This window comes from Cynara cardunculus, assembly GCF_001531365.2.
Source record: "Cynara cardunculus var. scolymus isolate 2C chromosome LG 11, CcrdV1, whole genome shotgun sequence".
Lineage (NCBI taxonomy): Eukaryota > Viridiplantae > Streptophyta > Magnoliopsida > Asterales > Asteraceae > Cynara > Cynara cardunculus.
In genome coordinates this window covers 15738476-15757329 of record NC_037538.1, presented here as the reverse complement: position 1 = coordinate 15757329, position 18854 = coordinate 15738476, and the positions used below count along the sequence as shown (strand labels likewise).

The 18854-nt window shown below is 34.6% G+C and overlaps 1 protein-coding gene across 4 annotated transcripts; it reads right to left on the bottom strand.

Annotated features, from left to right (window-relative positions):
- Positions 1–6213: 6213 nt before the first annotated feature.
- LOC112521971 lies at positions 6214–16417 on the bottom strand. Of its 4 annotated transcripts, none has more exons than XM_025130997.1 (13): positions 16040–16417; positions 15800–15853; positions 15081–15196; positions 12892–12944; positions 12366–12715; positions 11679–11747; positions 10394–10476; positions 9331–9660; positions 9137–9243; positions 7996–8162; positions 6927–7123; positions 6796–6798; positions 6214–6705 (listed from the first exon to the last, which is right to left on the bottom strand). In XM_025130997.1, exons 1-13 carry the CDS (start codon positions 16403–16405, stop codon positions 6471–6473), a joined length of 2130 nt encoding a protein of 709 aa, XP_024986765.1. In that variant the 5' UTR covers positions 16406–16417; the 3' UTR covers positions 6214–6470. The 4 variants fall into 4 exon arrangements, with proteins under 4 accessions (XP_024986765.1, XP_024986764.1, XP_024986762.1 ...); XM_025130996.1 differs by having other exon boundaries at positions 6214–6798; positions 12366–12502; positions 12587–12715; XM_025130994.1 differs by having other exon boundaries at positions 6214–6798.
- Between the last annotated feature and the right edge of the window lie 2437 nt (positions 16418–18854).

The following is an 18854-nucleotide window of genomic DNA, read 5'->3' as shown; positions in this document are numbered from 1 at the left end:
GCCATCAAAAGTTCTGGATGCAACAAGGCCTCCAAAAAGATTGGAACGTCCCTTAAAATATTGAACTTTCTCATTTTAAATAATCAAGTTCTTGAATTTTTTTTTAATAAATTAAGCATTGAACTTCTAGAAATTGAATACTTACATTCTTTTAACCCAAAAAAACTGTTTATAACCGGCTAAAAAGGTTTTAAAATAGAAAAACCTTAAATTAGTTTTATTGTTCCCAAACTTTACGTCATTCAAACCCCTCGTACTTAACGACATCAGGACCCCTTGCCGCCCCATTGTCATATGTTTTCTATTACTGCTCAACCATTACCGTCGTTGGCCTCTGCCATCGATCTATTTTTGATAAGTTTTTTTGTTTTTCAATTTTCCTTTTTTTTATTAATATATACATACTTCATTAAATTGTTGTAAAAGAGCAAGGAAGAAAATGTCATTGAATGTAAGGGTTTGAGTGTGGTAGGAATTAGGAAAGATGAAACTAACTTAGGGGCCGTCACTTACCTGGTAAGCGCTTACCGGTACAATTTATCCGGTAAGTGTTTACCGTGGTAAGAGTCGTCGCCTTCACTTACCGGGTAAGACTCTTGGTCCTTGTCTCGCTCTTATCGGGTAAGATTATTGGTCATTATCATATTCATTCGGTAAGATAATGTGACTTGGTGTTCACTTACCCAAGTAAGTGTTTAGTAAACGGTCTCTTAGTTTTTTTTATTAAATATATATATATATAATCAATTTTTTTTTAAAAATGGATAGTTTATTTATTAAAAAAATATCCAAAGATTTAACTATTGAAAATAAAAAAAATCCAATAATTTATTTATTTAAAAAAATAAAAAACTTAAATTTAAAATAAAAAATATATTTGGGTTTTCAGTAAAAATCAACCATAAACAACATGTATTGTCGGTGATGGTCGTTATGCTTATAACGTTGGCATTTGATTTGAAGATATGGCCCACAATAATAATTAATAAATTACCTCATATATTTTACAATAAAATATTAAATAAACTACAAATTTGGTCTCTCTCGTTTATCAAAAATAACATATTTTGTCTCTACAATTTTAAAATTGTAAGACAGTAAGACGTCCATATTTGATCCCTCCCTCTAACAGTCATTAAAAAACTCTTTTAACTAAATGGTCGTTTACTAAACGTTTTATTGGTAAGTGCTTACCGGATAAATTTACTTATCGGATGAACGTGACAAGGGTCAAGAATCTTACCAGGTAAGAGCGATGAGAAAGATGTTGAGTCTTACCCGGTAAGTGAAGATGACGACTCTTATTCAGGTAAGTGCTTACCCGGTAAGTGAAGATGACGACTCTTACTCAGGTAAGTGCTTACCCGGTAAATTGTTGCATTCGATACGTTTTGATGTACTAAAATCTTACGCATCAAGGTAAATTATAGTGTTGACTCCTATAGGTAAGCACTTACCGGGTAAGCATTTGAGTAAACAGCCTCTAAGACACATTTCCGTGTTTTCATCCCGTTTTTTGTTCTTTACCCAATTAAAATCGATTTTACAATTTTGGTTCTTGTGGTTTTTGATTGCTTAAAAGACAAAAAAAAAAAAAAAACTAATAAAAGAACGAAAATGCTTCTTATATAACAAAAATTGTTGACGGCCGTTAAAGAAAATAATCAAATGCAGACTTTTTTATAAATCATTATGGTTATCTTGTAATTTTGAAACTACAAGAATGAAAACTATTATTTTTGACAAACCACAAGGACCAAATTTGTAGTTTACTATAAAATATATCATCATTTATTTCATTTTGAATGTCCAAAAATAAAAAGAATTAAATTTAAAAATACTTTTTTTATTACATGTATCAAGTTAAATGTCATATTTTAACTTGATTGAATATAATATATAGTTCTTAGTAGGGGTGCTCACGACCCGGGTTGATCGGTTTGGAGCCGTTTTAACAATCCAACTCTATGTTGGCAGTTTGAAAATTTTCAATCCAACCCAAACAAAAGTTCAACCCAACTCAACCCGTTCGGGTTGATCGGGTTGTGTTTAAACAATGTAAAATCACATAAAAATAAAGGAAACTTTTCTTTGAAATACGACCGACCATTCAAGATAACATGCAAATTTATCAAATATTTAGATATTACAATAAAAATGTTTAAACCAAATGATAATACATCAATCAACAACAATAGTTTTAGACGTTTCCAACCCCGATGTTTTCGCTTTCTTGACGTTGAGGTTGGTCATGTCATGATTGTCATCTATAATTCAAAGCTAAAGTTAAGGTCGGGTTCATCGGGTTGGTCGGGTTTTTTTGGGCCTGACCCGATTCCAACCCAATAAGGTCGGGTTGACTAATTTTTTTATCGATCATGCATCGGGTTACCTCGGGTTGGGTTTTTTTTTTTTAAAATTCGGGTTAGGTTCATCGGGTTTTTGAGCACTCCTGGTTCTTAGTATTATAAGTATGGGTAAAAAGGTCATTATACCATTATATTTTTTTAAAGTTAATATTTAATTAAAAAAAATTAAATCGATATTATTCATTATCTTGAAGGGTGTTCATCGGTTTATAACGAATGAATTTGGACAGATCCGATCAAACACAATAGTCTGTTAAATATTGAATTTTAACGATCGGGTCAACGCAGATAACTTTTTACAACTTAATCAATCCAATTCAATGAACGGTTTGATTAGATTGGTTTTATCCCGTAGACGTTACTACTGACCATTTATTGGATCTGATTGGATCCATTCAATATTTCGAACAAATTATCCAACAATTTCAACCAATTATGCATGCATTCCACACTAGAACACTACTCGTAAATAGATTTCCATATAAATCGAACGAACAACATAATTTATAAGGAGGGGTACAGAGACAGCCAGGAGGTTTGCCCAGAAGCAGCCACCCTCGAAAGAATGAGTAATAACTCACTGATCGAGCGCTCTTGCGCCAAATTAACAGGACTAAGCGATCTGCCGAAGCTGTGAGATGTAAAAATATACACCAAAGTACCAATATCACATAAATCAGATACTTACTTCTTGCCATCGGTTTTCCGTTCATCCACAGCTTCAACTTATATACAAAAGTTCAATAGTCAAAAGTATCACTTCGACCAACGTAGCATTGTAAATCACTTAGGACCACCTTGCTTCATTATGGTGTCTTTCAGTTTTTCCTGATATACGAGTGTTTCATAAGGGTGCGTTTGAAACACTGGAAAAAAAAGTCTCATGTTTTGCATAATATTACATTGGGATGGAACCAAATTGAATATGACAAAAATGAACTTTTTGGTCCGTCCAAAATAGACGGAACAAAAATTTTAAAAAGATAAATAAATTACTAAACTAAGAGGCCGTTTACAAAACACTTACTCGGGTAAGTAAACACCAAGTCACATTCCCTTACCGGATGAATATGGTAAATACCAATAATCTTACCCGGTAAGAGCGAGACAATAATTGTTTATTTCTATGATAAAAACTGAAAACTTTTAAGGTTTTTACCTAAACGTTTTACGTACCTAATATTAAACGTCTTACATTCCTAATGCGTAAAAGGCTTTCACCGTTATATATATTATCTATTTATTAGGCTTTTCTTTTAATTAAGTTAACTAAATCATTTTATGTTGTAACCGGGTTATTGATTATAAAAGTTTGGGGTTGTTTTTGAATAATGACAAATAGTTGAGAGGTTGTTTTGAAAAGTTGTTTTAAATATCTCAAGTCGCCACCGCCTCATTTAAAGAAACTAGGGGTACTCGCGTAATGCAGCGAGATACATCTTGATTTTAATGTTTCATTTTTTTCTTTGTCTCAGTTGATGTTATAATGCAGTTTTATGTGGTTTTGAGAAATTGATAATATTTTTATTTTTGAATAAAATATAAATACGAATGTATATCATAAAAAAATGAAAAAAAGTTATTGATATTAGTATCAAACTAACTATTTAAAATTTCTCTTTTTTTTGTGATTTTTTAGTTCATTCTTTTATTTTTGGTTTAATAACATAATCTTTTATAAAGATATAATTAAATAGTTTGTTAGAACTCAATGATTATCCTAATTATATTTTAGATTATTTATATTTAAAATGAAATATTTATCCTCTATTTGATCATGTTTATCTGTAGTTGGTTACACGAATTCAAACATTAAGTTTTAATAAGTTGTACTTACGCATAATTTACTTCTAATCTTGAGTTTTAAGTAATATGCATCAATAAACAGTACTTCATGCTTAAAAAATGATTTTTAAGAGTTTGTGTCAAATGCTTTATAATATAGTATAGATGTGTGTGTGCGTGTGTGTTGGGCATGATATTTTCTTTTTGGGGGTACTTAAAAAGAGAAAAGAAAAAGTGTGGCTTTACTCTCCGGTTCGAGCAAGCAGAAAGGAAGAAGAAGAACTGATTAAGTGTTCATATCTATTTCCGTGGTTGTTTTTCCTTGCAATATACAGTGTTTTACAAGGTGAGTTTTACTTTGAAACATCATTTAATGTGCTTTTGGGTGAAGAAACCATAAGGTTTCATACGTGAGTATTTGATGATTATATGCCATTTATTAGCATCAATTTTGGGTTTTGATACAATTTTACCATCAGATTATAATAAAGGTGGCATAATCAGGAAATGAATACTTTTGGTAATAAGGGTGTCATAATCAGGAGTTGAGAATATATTTGTAATAAGGGTGACATAATCAGGAGCTGGGTATATCGAGATAAGAGTGTCATAATCAAATTCTGGGAATGATGATATATTGATCATGGGATTTTGTTATCACATCATTTTTGATGCAATAAATGTGATTTTTATCACATCAATATGATGCAATGAGTTGTGGATATCGTATCAGTGTGATGTGACGAAGGGAAGTTATTGCATATGCTTGATGCAATGAGTTATGATTGTTGCATCTATATGGTGTGACAAGTGTATTTATCGCATCTATTAGATGTTATAAGTTTGGGTGATCGTATCTTTTAGATGTGACAAATGGTGGTTATTGCATCCTTGTGATGCTACATGATTAGGTTATTGCATCCATGAGATGCGAGAAAATATTATCGCATCCTTGAGGTGTGACAAAAATGTGTCATCGCATTAGTGTGATGCGATAAGTTGGTGTATTACATATGGAATGTGACACCTTGATTATTTATTTATTTAATGTGATAAGTTTGAGACTTCAATGAGTTATGATGAGATAAGATGAAATTGTCTCATCTATATGATGCAACAAAAATGTTTGTTTTAATAAAACACTGTTTATTTACTATTAATACAAATATGAGTTTTATAAAAATATTTTGGTGATTTTCATCATGTAATAGCATTCAAAAAAAATTTCTTACTAGATCTTATGATCTAACTCTGACTTTATGTTTTAAAATGTGTATTACAGGTCGGACACATTTGGAAGATAAAGGAAAAGGAAAAATATGAAGAAATTATGATTGCATTACATATGTGAATTTTAGAAGTTGTTATTGTATATGTACTTGAAAAATTGTTATGTTTTTAAGTCTTGTACTTAATGTATATAGAACAAATTTGTAGTTACTTTTGTATGTAGCAATTTGTACATTTGGGACCAGTGTATAATTATTTGAATTTCATGTTATATGAAATATGTGAGCTATATGCAAATGTGAACTGGGATGTTACATTTTCATTGATTATCTTAAATAAATAAAAGAACTCTACACATTCAAACGATAAGTAATCTACAAAAACAAATAGATTCTACTTTTGAACTTTAACACCACCTCTTATCATTCAAAATTGAAATCAAATTTCAAACTTCAACATCTTTTAAACAACAGTCTATGAAACTACATCTTTTTACTCATAAAAGATAACCCATACTTGAACTGCAACCTTTCACAAGGGTGGTGCCTGATTGGTTTGAGCTTGGGCTCCAAAGGTCAAAAGTGTCTGAAAGTCTCAAGTTCAAATCCAAGGAGAAATAAAAATCCTCATTTTGCCACAAATGTTCAAATACGGTGACTCCGGACTACCCTTAAAGCAGGTGATCGTCTGGAATTAGTCGGCTCGCATAACGGGTTGGATATCCAGGTTAATCAAGAAGAGAACCCATTCTTGAACTGCAACCATTTGGTCATAAAGAAGCAATGTTACTCAAATTGCAACCTTTCACTTATATGTACAATGCCTTCTTTCTAGATACAAAAAAAAGAGATAATAAGGGTTACAACAGTGGTACATTTACTCAAAAACCTAACCCCAAATACACAAACTAAAGGAGACAAGCTTACAAAATCTGGGCTTTTTCGTCGAAGCTTTTTCTAAAATTAAAGTGGGACCCACAAAAAACAACTTATAACTGCACAAACAAAAGGATGTGTTTTTCGTCCGAAGCTTAGATGTCCAAAAAGCTCCATTGTGAATGCTCTTTCTCTTAGCTAGTTACGAAAATCATTTCCTAACACAGAGGACCTTCCGCGCAGGTTCTGAAGTTGCTTCCTTCACATTTACGTTTTCAACTTCTTTTTCCCGATGTGCATCTTCTACGAAAGCAAACACTCTCTTTTTGAAAATCCGGGCCAAATCCACAATCTCCGATTCCCTCATGGTGTCGGGCTGCCACAACCCTTTGCCTTTCTGCGATAGCCTACTAGCAATGTCCATGGTCAAGCACGCCATGTCTCTTCTATTTGTAAGAACACATAAAACTGCTGTTGAGTATTGAGAGTTTGATACAAGTCTATTTAGAAGGATAAGTGCCTCACGGATTACCAACTTTCTGCACAAAAAGAACAAACTCGAATATGAAAAATGGATTTCTAGAGATCATGAATGAACGTTGATAGCATTTGGTAAAGTTGCATTATATGACTATAATGCAAAAGAAGCTGACGGATACTAGATTACCTTTCTCTGAAATTATCAAAAGGTTGAATACGATCGGATGCCTCCACATCAATTTCAGATGCCAAAATTTGCAGAATCAAATAAAGAAAATTGGTCCTTCTCGGAAGATTATATCCCAACAAAATTTCAAAGCCACGTCTCCCTAATGATGCTAAGAAAGCCAGCAGAATGATGGTATTCCGTTGAAGTTTCAAGACCTGAATGTAAATAAACTGCAGCTTTCAGAAAATACATTCCTTCAAGTTGAAGCACTTGAGATCAAAGAAATTTAGTATCAACTCCTCTAATGTACATAAATTTTGAAGCTAGACTACTGAGAGAAGACTTCAAGAATTGGATATGATCATATGAGACAATCAGACAACCATACTAAATTATGACCATTTTTAAAAAAGAAATCAACTAGCCGAGGCTGTCGAAAACTATTTAAAATGTTATGCAAACATTCAACCAGAAGCACTTCAGGAAGGACTAATGATAACCATGGAGTGCTAAAGGGTCTACTCTATGGTAGCGATCTCAACTAAATTTCCCGTTTATTGTAAGTTAGAGAGAACTTGCTCTGAAAAATGAAAAAGGACACAGTTTGAGTCTACTTAGGGCCACTGAGGACTTTCCTCGCTGTCATCTTCAGGGCCCCATGGGATTAGTCGAGATGCGCTCAAGCTAACACAAACACCCACGATTACTGTTCATATATATATTTTTGAGAGAGAGAGAGAGAAAGAAGCAAGTTCAAACAAGAAGGCGGTCAACTTGCGAGAAGAAATCACATGTGATACAAACACGTGGCACTGACCAGCCATTGCATGGGAGAGTTCTCACATGACCTTGGTCACGTTGACAAAGTCGCCCGCATCCTTTTGGCCATGTTGTATCACATGTGATTTTACTCTAGAATCACATGTGATTTTACTCTAGAATCACATGTGATCTGGCCATTCTCGCACTTCTTTCAAGTTGACCGACTTATCCCATGATCCTCCTCATACATTGTGTGTGCACTGTGCACAAAAAGCCACAAACCAGAGAGTACATAAAATAAAGGATAAACACAGGTTGCACATACCAAGGTCGGCGCACCATTTCTACGACAAGCTAAACAATCAGCTAAACCATCTAGTATAGCACTTGAGCTGTGAAATGCAGGCACAGTTTCAGAATTTGTGGTTAGAACTTCAGCAGTTGTCCCCACTTCTTTACAAGAGGAGCAGAAGATCGACATTAACTTTGGACCTTTACAAGCAAAAAATATCAATTGCTGGTAAATATATAATGAAGGTAAAAAAAGAGTAAGGTAAAAACAAATTTTGATATCTACTTTACATGCACAAGTGTTTAACCCAAGAATAGGCAATTAAAGCATCCACATTCCAATGACCAATTAAAAGCATCAGGATTTGATTTTGACAAATTAAAGCATCCACATTGCAGCAGTTAGAAGATTTGATTTTGACAAATTAAGTTGGGTTCCTTCTAATGTTATATTGTAACAGATGCATCATAAATTCTTTAAATAGATGGCTATAAAGAGATGGCAAAAATTAAAATAAAATAATGTTTTTGGGCTGAATGACTGATTAACTGTATAGAATTCTGGTTCACTACACATTCCAATGACCGATTAAAAGCATCAGGATGGGTGGGTGGGTGGGTGGGTGTGAAAGACTTTTTAAGTTTAATTGATCACAGGCAAACCAAAAAAATCACATGCAACAACATCTGTATATAAACTAGACTTCTAATAAGTAGAAGATATCGTTAAAGATAAATTGGAATATGCAGGTTTTATAGTCAAATCTTGTCTTTAGTGAACATCTTCACATCACAACTAAACATAAGAAAACAATGGGATATCCTACAAAAACAAATATAAATCATAACAACTAATCCACCATTTAAAGAAACCGATTCCCAGACAACCTCACTCCAAAAATAACCTTTGAGGGTAGAATCCAGTATTTAATCTATAATTCAAATCCAGTACAAATATTTTTACAATTTTTGCACCAAAACTTTTTGTAGTATATAATATGTAATTTAAAAAATCAAAGATCAAGGCCACAATTACAAAGATGGTGCATCCCAAATACTTGATGTTTATGCTCGAAAGCAACTTCCTAACAAAATGACTGAAATTAGTAAAAGTTAGGTCACACCAAGGAAAAAAAACAAATTAAGATTATAATTAGATGAAGATGAAAAATTACAATTTAACAGGAGGTAGAGAAGACGAACAGTTTGCTTTTGTACACCAAGCCCAGCTTCTTTTCTTAATAGCTGAGAGATACTTTGAAAAACCAGCACCTCTCCGTACCTACCTTGACAGGATTTGCACAGAAAAATTGAGGAAGGGTATGTAAAAAGTATGAGATACCAAACTGCAATTGACAATAATACTTACATCTCCCTTTCCGCATAAGCATCAGTTCTTAAAAGAAGAATATTCATAATCGAAACTGCCTCCACTCTTATAATTTCTTCACTATGTCTTGTGACAATTTGTTGCATCATTTGATAAAGACAAAACCATTTTGAACAAGGAATCAACAGTGAGGAATCATCCCTCAAGCTGTCCTTGTTCCAAACTTTATTAGCAGTTGTCAGCCTTGAGAGAACTGGATGGTGTTGATTAGATACCTCAGTGATATTCCCACACAATTGATGTGCCATTTCAGAATGTTTTCCCGAACTTCTATTCACAGTGGAAGAGTCATTAACAATGACATTGTCCCTGAGCACAGTACACTGGAGAGATCAAATCAAAGTTCATAAGGCGAAGAGCATCATGGCCCATAACAAAGAACGAAAACGATATATAGAATCTTAACAGTGCGATGGGCAGAGAGCTAAAAAACAAGCTACAATCAGTAAACAGGAACACTTACTTGCAGACAAATTACAGATATCAAGTAATGATTATTACTGATAGAAAAGGAAAATTTAAGTTAATAACTTGCCAGAAAAAGAAATGTTACATTTTTGGTGGAAACTCAAAATAAAAAAGTTGCATTTTTCTTGGAACGGAGGTAATACTCCCTCCGTCCCAAGATAAGTCTCTAGATTTCTATTTTAGTTTGTCTCAAAATAATTTTCCACTTTCAAAAGTAAAAATCCCGACTTTCCACTTCTACCCTTGATAATGAGATGGCGAAAATCATTACTCTCTCTATTATTAAGGGTAAAACTGTCACTTAGTTAATTAAAAAGTGTAATAATTACCCACATCTAAAATTGTGTGCCTTTTTTCATTATGGACATTTATTTCCAGAACAAGGGAGTATAAAATAAGCAAACTTAACAAGAGGTTGATAAAATGATTATGTTAGCATCAAACAAAGAAGCTTTGTATCATATGGTGCACATTCTATTTCACTTTACCATAGGCAACAAGCTGTCAAACCAGTAATAATGCATCCTTGATATATCAATGTATACAAGAGAACAAGTTTCAATTGAACACATACCTGCTGCACAATTTGCTTTCCATACTCGAAATGTGTTTCAAGACCACATGCAGCACCCGGAGTGATCTGTGAACAATCATCTTCTGTTGACAAAATTTGAGTTTTTAAGCAACATAAAACCAAGAAAAATAAAAAACGGTACTGAAATCTTGATTCTTGATGATATTGGAGATAATATTTATGTTTAAAAACAGCATCTGATAAAGAAGAGATATCAAACTCTATTAACAATATTGATTTGTAAAAAAGGGTCATAGAAGAAAATAAAGCTTCTGAGGTTCAATTTCATTAGGGCCTCAGGCATGAGCCTGAGAACTTGTAAGTTGTGATATAGGACACTATCAAAGCAATCCAACCAATGAACCTGTTAGTTAAAATCAGTACTCTAAAAAGCATAAAGCAAACTACACAAAAACTTCTAGCATTCAATTGCTACATTTGCTTTCATAACCCTTGTTTCACGGACAAACTTCTAGCATTGAATCGCCTAAGCATATGTTTAAGCAGACATCTAAGTCTATTTATATATATATATATATAACAGAGTTCCCTTTTGATCGTTAAAACATATGAGAACAGAATTTCTAATATGAATATAGTTTCTTGATAGAATTGCAGTTCTAGGTAACTAGTTCCATTGTTCTGTTGATTATAATTACCTGCAAAGCCCAGGAAATAATTCTCCAAGTTGAGAAACGCCAATTGATAGACACAAGTTGAAAAAAGAGTGTCCGTCCCTGCCTATTTTTTTCAAACAGTGGTGAAACTTAACTGCTAGACAGCCAATTTCACATAACAATGGGGATGCATTAAGCCTAGGTGGCCACTTAAATCACCCTAACCAAGAATTCTTAGAACATATTATCAGAAGTATTCCTAGACTAACTCATCCAATCTTCTAGCTTTCTCAGTCAAATATTAAAATCAAATAACAAAAAGAAGTCTAGGCCGAATAAGTCAAGACCTAAAACACCTACATTCTAATAGCTCCTAAACAACAATTCCCAGTTTCCTTATAATGACTGTTCTACCAAACACATAAAAACTCTAAATGGTCAAAGTACAATATAACATAAATTTTGAAAAAATCAGTTAGTTATAGCATAATATTTTATGCAAACATATAATCAGGTTCTCCCTTTCTACTACACTTGCTTTATATGCAATCCAGAAAAAAAATGTATTGGTACACTAACAAAAAAGTTAGACTCATAAACACAAGCTGTGAAATTTGTCAGACTATTGATATTCAGGTGTATCAGGATTCGTAAAATAATAGACTCACATTTTGAAGACAGATGAGATCAAGCAATGCTTCTAACAAATCCTCCAATCTTCCTATGTCAATACTAATCTGCATCACCAACAATTGTAAGGGGTAATCAGCAAAGATACATATTTATCGTTTGGACGTTTCATGGCAATGACGATTAACATGCTCATATGTCACTAAAAAAATATTAAAGAAAATGACAGATCTTGTAAGCAAATACAATTAAGTAACATCAATGCAGCAAGGACTAACATGACATATCATTAAGCAACATCCACCACAAAAAAATAGAGAGCTGTTAGCCAAGCAATTGATCTAAATAGCAAGCAAAGGCACAGTAATTGGCAGCAAGAAATTGACCTAGCAGTTAGAGCAAAGAGCAGCAGGGAAAAAAAATTCAGAAGCCTCACATCAATAGCAGTTAAGGTAAAGAGCGACGACAAACGTATATAAGCACATGGAATAAAAAATAATAATTCTGTGTAAGTGTTCCAAAAATACATATAAAATAAGCAAAGAAAAAACATTATGAATGCTAATAAAGATACACATTCTTTCGGGTGACACGAAATAGATTTTGATAACTTAAAAGAATACCATAAAACTCATGAAGGCATAATAAACATGTGGACTATACTATACCCATCCAGCCAAATACAATCTCTAACCACAAGAGAATGATAAGATGCATCTTAATACCTTTGTTAGCATATAGTAAAGATGAGATACTTTTGCAGCTTCAGCAGCCTCAAAGCAGTGGTTTGGAGCCATGTGCGAAAAAATAGGCTTCGAACAGTCCATTTTAGTTGTGGTCTTTTTAGATGGCATGTTCAAACCTACGCATCCAAATAGGGCCTGTAAATCTGCTTCACAAGCCACAAACAACTTGAAAACGAGATTAGTTTTAGGTTGTCGGTCACTTTGTGGTTCCCAAATGCCTGCCAGCTTTCTTGAAGGGCAAGTGACTGATTGATTCTTCTTTATTGTCAAGTCAGTTGATATGGCAAGTTCATCAGTCTGAACCCCCACCGCCTTGCAGGGGATTGTACCTACTCAAAAGCGAAGACAAATCAAAGTAAGACCCAAAAAAGTAATGATAAGACAATCAGAAACAGAAACTCAAACCACATACAAATTCTATAAATTACAACTTTATAAGTGCATCTCCAACAAACCCTCTGATACAATTATTTCATAAAGCTAAATAATTACTTGATCTCAGTACCTTTAGTTACTGGTTGAATGACAGAATGGCCTTCAATAGGATCTTTATTTTTCCTGCCATACCAACTAGAGTAAATATTGGAAAAAAATGTGGAATGCCATTTACACAAGAAATCCCTCAAAAACAAACAGTTGTCCAATTCGAAGTGTTGAAAGTGTAAAAAGACAGCATTATCCTTTTTGCCTAAAGCTCGATCATTTTCAAATCTACAGGGTACAGATAAAATGATGTTAGACAAATCCAAATCAAATGTATCACCATTCAGAAACTTTCTGCTTCCTCTATTTTGTAAATAGAAAAGGGTCAAATTCTTCTTCTACATATATGAAATAGAACACACAGCACCAAATCTTTAGATCATAAATCTCTATACTTGTACTACTTAGATGCCTCATATTTTTCACTATAACCTCTAACATATAAAAGAGTGCCTGGATTGCTTAAGACGTGTTCAGGGATGTCACCAAGGTTTTGAAAAACGAAAACACAAGGCGAGGCGTTTTCCCTTGGTACCTTGAGGCTTAAACCTCTAGGCAAACAAAGACGTACGCCTTCAACTCTCACATCATTTAGAAAAGCATCATGTTTTAATTCTCTTCCAACATATTCAGCAATTCAGATACGTAGAAGTACACTTTGTGTTATTCAGAAAAAAGTACATTTGGTTTTTTCATGTAAATGAGGTCTCTTCACAACTTCTAGTAACCAAGTGATTGAAGTTCTACAAAAGCTAAGAAATAGAAATAAATATTATAAAAATTGCCTCAAGGGCTAGAATAACCACAAACACAATAGGACCAAACACCTAATAACAAAATGTCTCGAAAGAAATTAGGGAATGAACAGTCATACGGAAAAGTCTCTACGATATAAATGCATAGCCCCTTTTTCCATGCTGACGGTAGTAGTGACAATGGGAGGTGGTGGTCGGTGGCCGGGTGGTTATGGAGGTATTGGCCGGGTGGTTGGTGGACGATGATGGTTATAGAGGACATGAAGATGGTGGATTGTGGTTGTGGTGGCGCTGGCGGTTGACAACGATGGAGGAGGTGGTTGTGGCTGATGTAGTGAAGATAGTGGTGGTGATGGTGGTTATGGTGGAGGTGAGGTGGCAATCAATAGTGGTGGCCGATGATGATTGTGGAGGTCGCAGAGGAGGTTGTTGCAGAGGAGGAGTTGGAGGTGGCCAACGGTGGTAGTGGTGGTGGCAATGAACGGTGGTGGTCAATGGCCGATGGGGGTGGTGGTCGATGGCTGATGGTGGTTGTAGAGGTGGCAATGGACAGTGGTGGTCAGTGGTCGACGGTGGTTGTGGAGGAGGTTGTTGCGGTAAAGACTTGGAGGTGGCCAACGGTGGTAGTGGTGGTGGTAATGGGTGGTGGTGGTTAGTGGTTGATGGTGGTTGTAAAGGTGGCAATGGACGGTGGTGAAGAAGGTTGTTGTAGTAGAGGAGGAGTTAGAGGTGGCGAACGGCAGTAGTGGTGGTGGCAATGGACGGTGGTGAAGGAGGTGGTTGTAGTAGAGGAGTTAGAGGTGGCGAATGACGGTAGTGGTAGTGGTAGTGGCAATGGACGGTGGTGGTCGGTGGTCGACTATGGTAGAGGTGGCGATGGACTTGGTGGACGGTGGTTGTGGAGATTATGGAGAATGTTGTTGTAGTAGAAGAGGAGGTAGAGGTGGCCGCCGGTGACCGCCGATGATAGTGGTGGCGGTCGAAACTAGCGATGATAACCATTAAAACAAACACCATATTAAGGTTATATATCAAGCTAGGGTAGATTAGTAATGTTTTAATTTTTGTCTCGTTCTTGCCCCATCTTGTTCCACCTATTTTGGTGGAACAAGAAAAAGCCTCTTTTGTCCCATGCTATCCCACCTTGTCCCGGTTCTTGTCCCTGTCCCATGTCGCGCCAAACGTGGGACAGTGTTTCCTTGTTCTGTCCCATGTTGCGCCAAACGTGGGACACTGAGTTTTGTCCAATCCTGTCCTGTCCCATCCCATGTACCAAAAGCAGCCTTAGGGGATAGATGGACTAAAGCATAACAGCATTTGAACAGCTATACATAAAAACATACATACAACAATGTATGGTCTAACTAGCCTGCATGTTTCACAAAGACCACCAAGAAGAACTAACGGTTTAATTTTGAGGACACTTATAACACAATTGAAGGAATATATTGCTCACAAGTTTGATTTCTTTGAACAGAAAGCTTCAGCATCTTTAGATCCATTTGCAGGTACTGATCTAAGATGTATCTCGTTCTTATCTCTCTCCTTCCTAAGCTCCAAACACTCTTGTTCCTGCACGTGAATTAACAATTATTACTTACAAACTCCATTTGGATAGAAAAATTATAAGATATGTGCCATGGAAAGTGATCTCAGAAAGTAGCATTGGATAAACATAAGCTGTTAATAAACCAAAACTTTCGTAGCATCAGTTGCAAACTTGCAATGGACAAAGTCGTATAAAGAATAAGGTTGAAACAGACATTTTAGAGAAGTAAATAATCACAAGACTTTTGTAGAAAACTAAATAGCATTACAGATAATGGTCACTACTATACAATTAAATCATAACAGTGTTCCCGTTAACAATACCCTATATGGATTATTTATATAGATCATGAATCATAGAGATAGTTTAAACACATATATAATATGAACAATACAATTAATTTATCATTCTCACAGTTCTAGAAGCTTCTCATATCCTGTTTCATTCATCCGAACTAGACCATGCTCCTCAACAGAACATACCAGCGGTTTTCAAATTTAAATTGTTCCCATATGATTTCAAATTCTACATGTTGGAAAGTGTTTTTAACTAGCCTTTGGTAAAATGAACTTCCACTAAGAGCAGTATGAATACAGATTTATGTATATGATTATGATGGAACATACCAGGTTAGTAAGCACCTTTGACACTCTTCCCAGCTCTTCCTGCAAAAATAACAGCTAATAAGGACTTAAAAATGGTAATCGTATCTCCATCCACAGTGGGTTATGAAAACTCCACAATCAACCTCATTAACAAATGCTCCACCATTACCCAAATACAACTCTACAACGGTGCAAATTTTTCTTCCACTTAAAACAGAGCTACATAATAGAAACAATCAAGTATGTGTGTGTGGTTTAAACCTTCAATCGAATGATTTCTTTCTGTTTCGAACATTTATTCTCGTCATGCAATCGAGAAGAATAAAGAATCGGAGGCATGCTATTGAGACCCTGATTGATTCCATTCAACGAGACCGGGAAATCAAAACCCTTATCGGGAAAGTTTCTATGATTGTCGTCTTTCACTCTCTGAGACAACTCTCTAGGAGGAGAATAACTGATGTGAGGAGCAGAATGGGGTGGCGGAGGCGGAGGGAATAGTTGTTGCGGTGGTGGTGGCGGTTGAGTAGGGTTTGAAGAGGAGGAACAAACGGCAGCTTCGGTTAGTTGGATAGCTTTTTCCAAGAATTCATCATCCCACATTTCAAAATCTTGATCATCCGCCATTGTTAGTGGTGGGAGAGATTGATTCGAATTCGAGACTACACTCTCGTACTCGAGTAATTGGGGAGCTTTTGGGGGGGAAATGAATTGACCATAAATTGAAGACCTACTTTTTTGGTTCAATCGTATCGTAGAGTTGCCACACATGGCCCACCAGATTGCTGCCCGGCCCGGTTCCAAACATTAAACCATCCGGGTCCTTCCATAACTTTGTCCGGTTTTTAGTTCGATTTAAGATATTAAAATAGGAGTAAAATAAATGTAAATTACATTTTTGATTGATTAAAAGGGTACTCGCATGATACATCGAGTTACATCTTTAATATTTTATTTTATTTTTTATTTCAGTCAATGTTATAATATGGTCTTATGTGATTTTGAAAAAACGTTGATGTTTTATTTTTTAATAAAATATAAATTTGAAGATATCATAAAAAGTTGACAAAATTTATTGATATTAGTATCAAATTAACTATTTAAAATTCTTTATTTTTTATATAATTTTTATTAAAATTTAATTTAGGTTCAATAACGAAGTAATTTATATTTGGTTTAATAATATGATTTTCTTATAAAGATAATAACTAATTATTTTGTTAAAACTCGATAATTATTCTAATTATATTTTAGATATTTTATATTTTAAAATAAGATGTTTATCCTCTATTTGATTATGTTTATCCACAGTTAATTACACGAATTCAAACATAGAGCTTTAATAAGTTGTATGTATGCATAGTTTACTTGTAATCTTGAATTTTAAGTAATATGTATCAATATACAATACTTCATGTATAAAAAATGATTTTTAAAAGTTTTTGTAAAATGTTTTATAATATAGTATATATGTGGTTGATTCTCATTGTCAACTCCTATCTTTGTTTTGAACAAATTATAATTTTGGTTATTGTGGATGTCAGTTGCTACAACAGTAGTTCTTGATGACCATTGTTATTTTGAACAACCCTCTTTCAAGGTTTAGGATGGACACTTTGCTAGCAGTGTTCAAAAGAACACAAATCTGATAATGGTACAAACCGTACAGTTCTTGCCATATAGTTTACAAGCCATAAATGTTGACACATCTCTTTCTAGCCATCTATAACACTCAAGAATCTAAATTTTACATTGACTTACATTTAAGTTCAAATCATCCAAGTGAAACAACATGTGTCGATTTGTTAAGAAGTACTTGGATGAAACTTAACAACAAGAAGTGAATAGCAGAGTTGATTTTGGCATAGAAACTTCCTTCATCAAATTGCCAGGAGATTCCTTTTCCAGCTAGATCATTAAGGGGTCGTTTACCTAAAAACTTACTCGGTAAGCACTTATCGGTAAAATTCAACATTATCATTTACTTACCGAGTAAGATTTTATTCACCAAAACGCATTGTATGCAACAATTTATCCTGGTAACCGCTAACCATGGTAAGAGTCGTCTCCCTCACTTACAGGGTAAGACTCTCGATTCTTGCATTCGCTCTTACCAGGTAAGCTTCGTAGTTCTTGTCATATTCATCCGGTAAAGTAATGTGACTTGGTAAGCGCTTACCCGGGTAAACGTTTCGTAAACGACACCTAAGTCTTCCCAACCAATGCTTAAAATCAACTAATTTCTTCAACAAGGTTGGTCATTGTTGCTGCAGCAAGCTTGCAGTTAGCAAAATTCTCCAAATTTCACAAAATCAAGACCAAACTTCGTAACCAAGCTTCCAGACTTAAATGTATGCAAAATAAGAATAAAAGAATCAACTTGTGACAGAGAGAATGAAAATAAAGTGGAATAAGATCCTAAAATGTGCTAAAAGCGGGTATAAATGTATGCACATCTATATTTATCTTAATTTAAAAACTTAGCTTAGTATATGACGAACTAAGGGTTTGGATTCTATTTACTTAAAGGCATTATTCACAAATGTCGGGAGTTTGATATTGAGAATGACGTAATGCCTCGACAGGAAAAAGATGATGTTACGTCGTGTAAGGTACAATTTCGTCGTTTACCTAAACCAAAACAAACCCAACATAACCAAAAGGGTCTTTGGCCTAACGGCATCAGGGCCTTTGGCCTCCTGGGAGATAAGGGGTTTAAACTTCACCAAACATGAGGAGGATGTGTAGGTTTATTTGTTGCATTTTTCTTATTTATACTTCCAAAAAGAAAAGAAAACAAACCCAACATATCCCACTCGAAAAGTAGGTTATCTGAGGGGTGGGATGTGCTCATGCGTTACCTCAACCACTAGGATTAAGAGGTTGTTTCCGTGAAGACCACCGATTAGTGTACAAAACCAAGGTGTATGCAAAAAAGCAATAAGATACGTAAGATAACAGATAATTTAGAAATATAACACGTAAAACAACAATTCAATGGTGTACAAGCAAACATCGTAATCAATGTAAACATGAAAAGTAAGTAATAAGACGAATCTACATAACAAATTAAACA

What these genes read in the sequence shown, in the direction of transcription:
- LOC112521971 (XM_025130994.1), bottom strand. Translation starts at nt 16,405, where the DNA reads ATGGCGGATGATCAAGATTTTGAAATGTGGGATGATGAATTCTTGGAA. An exon ending in CATTCAACCAGTAACTAAAG is followed by an intron (nt 12,716 to 12,891) that starts GTACTGAGATCA and finishes GCTTTTGAGTAG; the next exon opens with GTACAATCCCCTGCAAGGCG. An exon ending in TCTCTACCTCCTGTTAAATT is followed by an intron (nt 8,163 to 9,136) that starts GTAATTTTTCAT and finishes TTGCTTGTAAAG; the next exon opens with GTCCAAAGTTAATGTCGATC.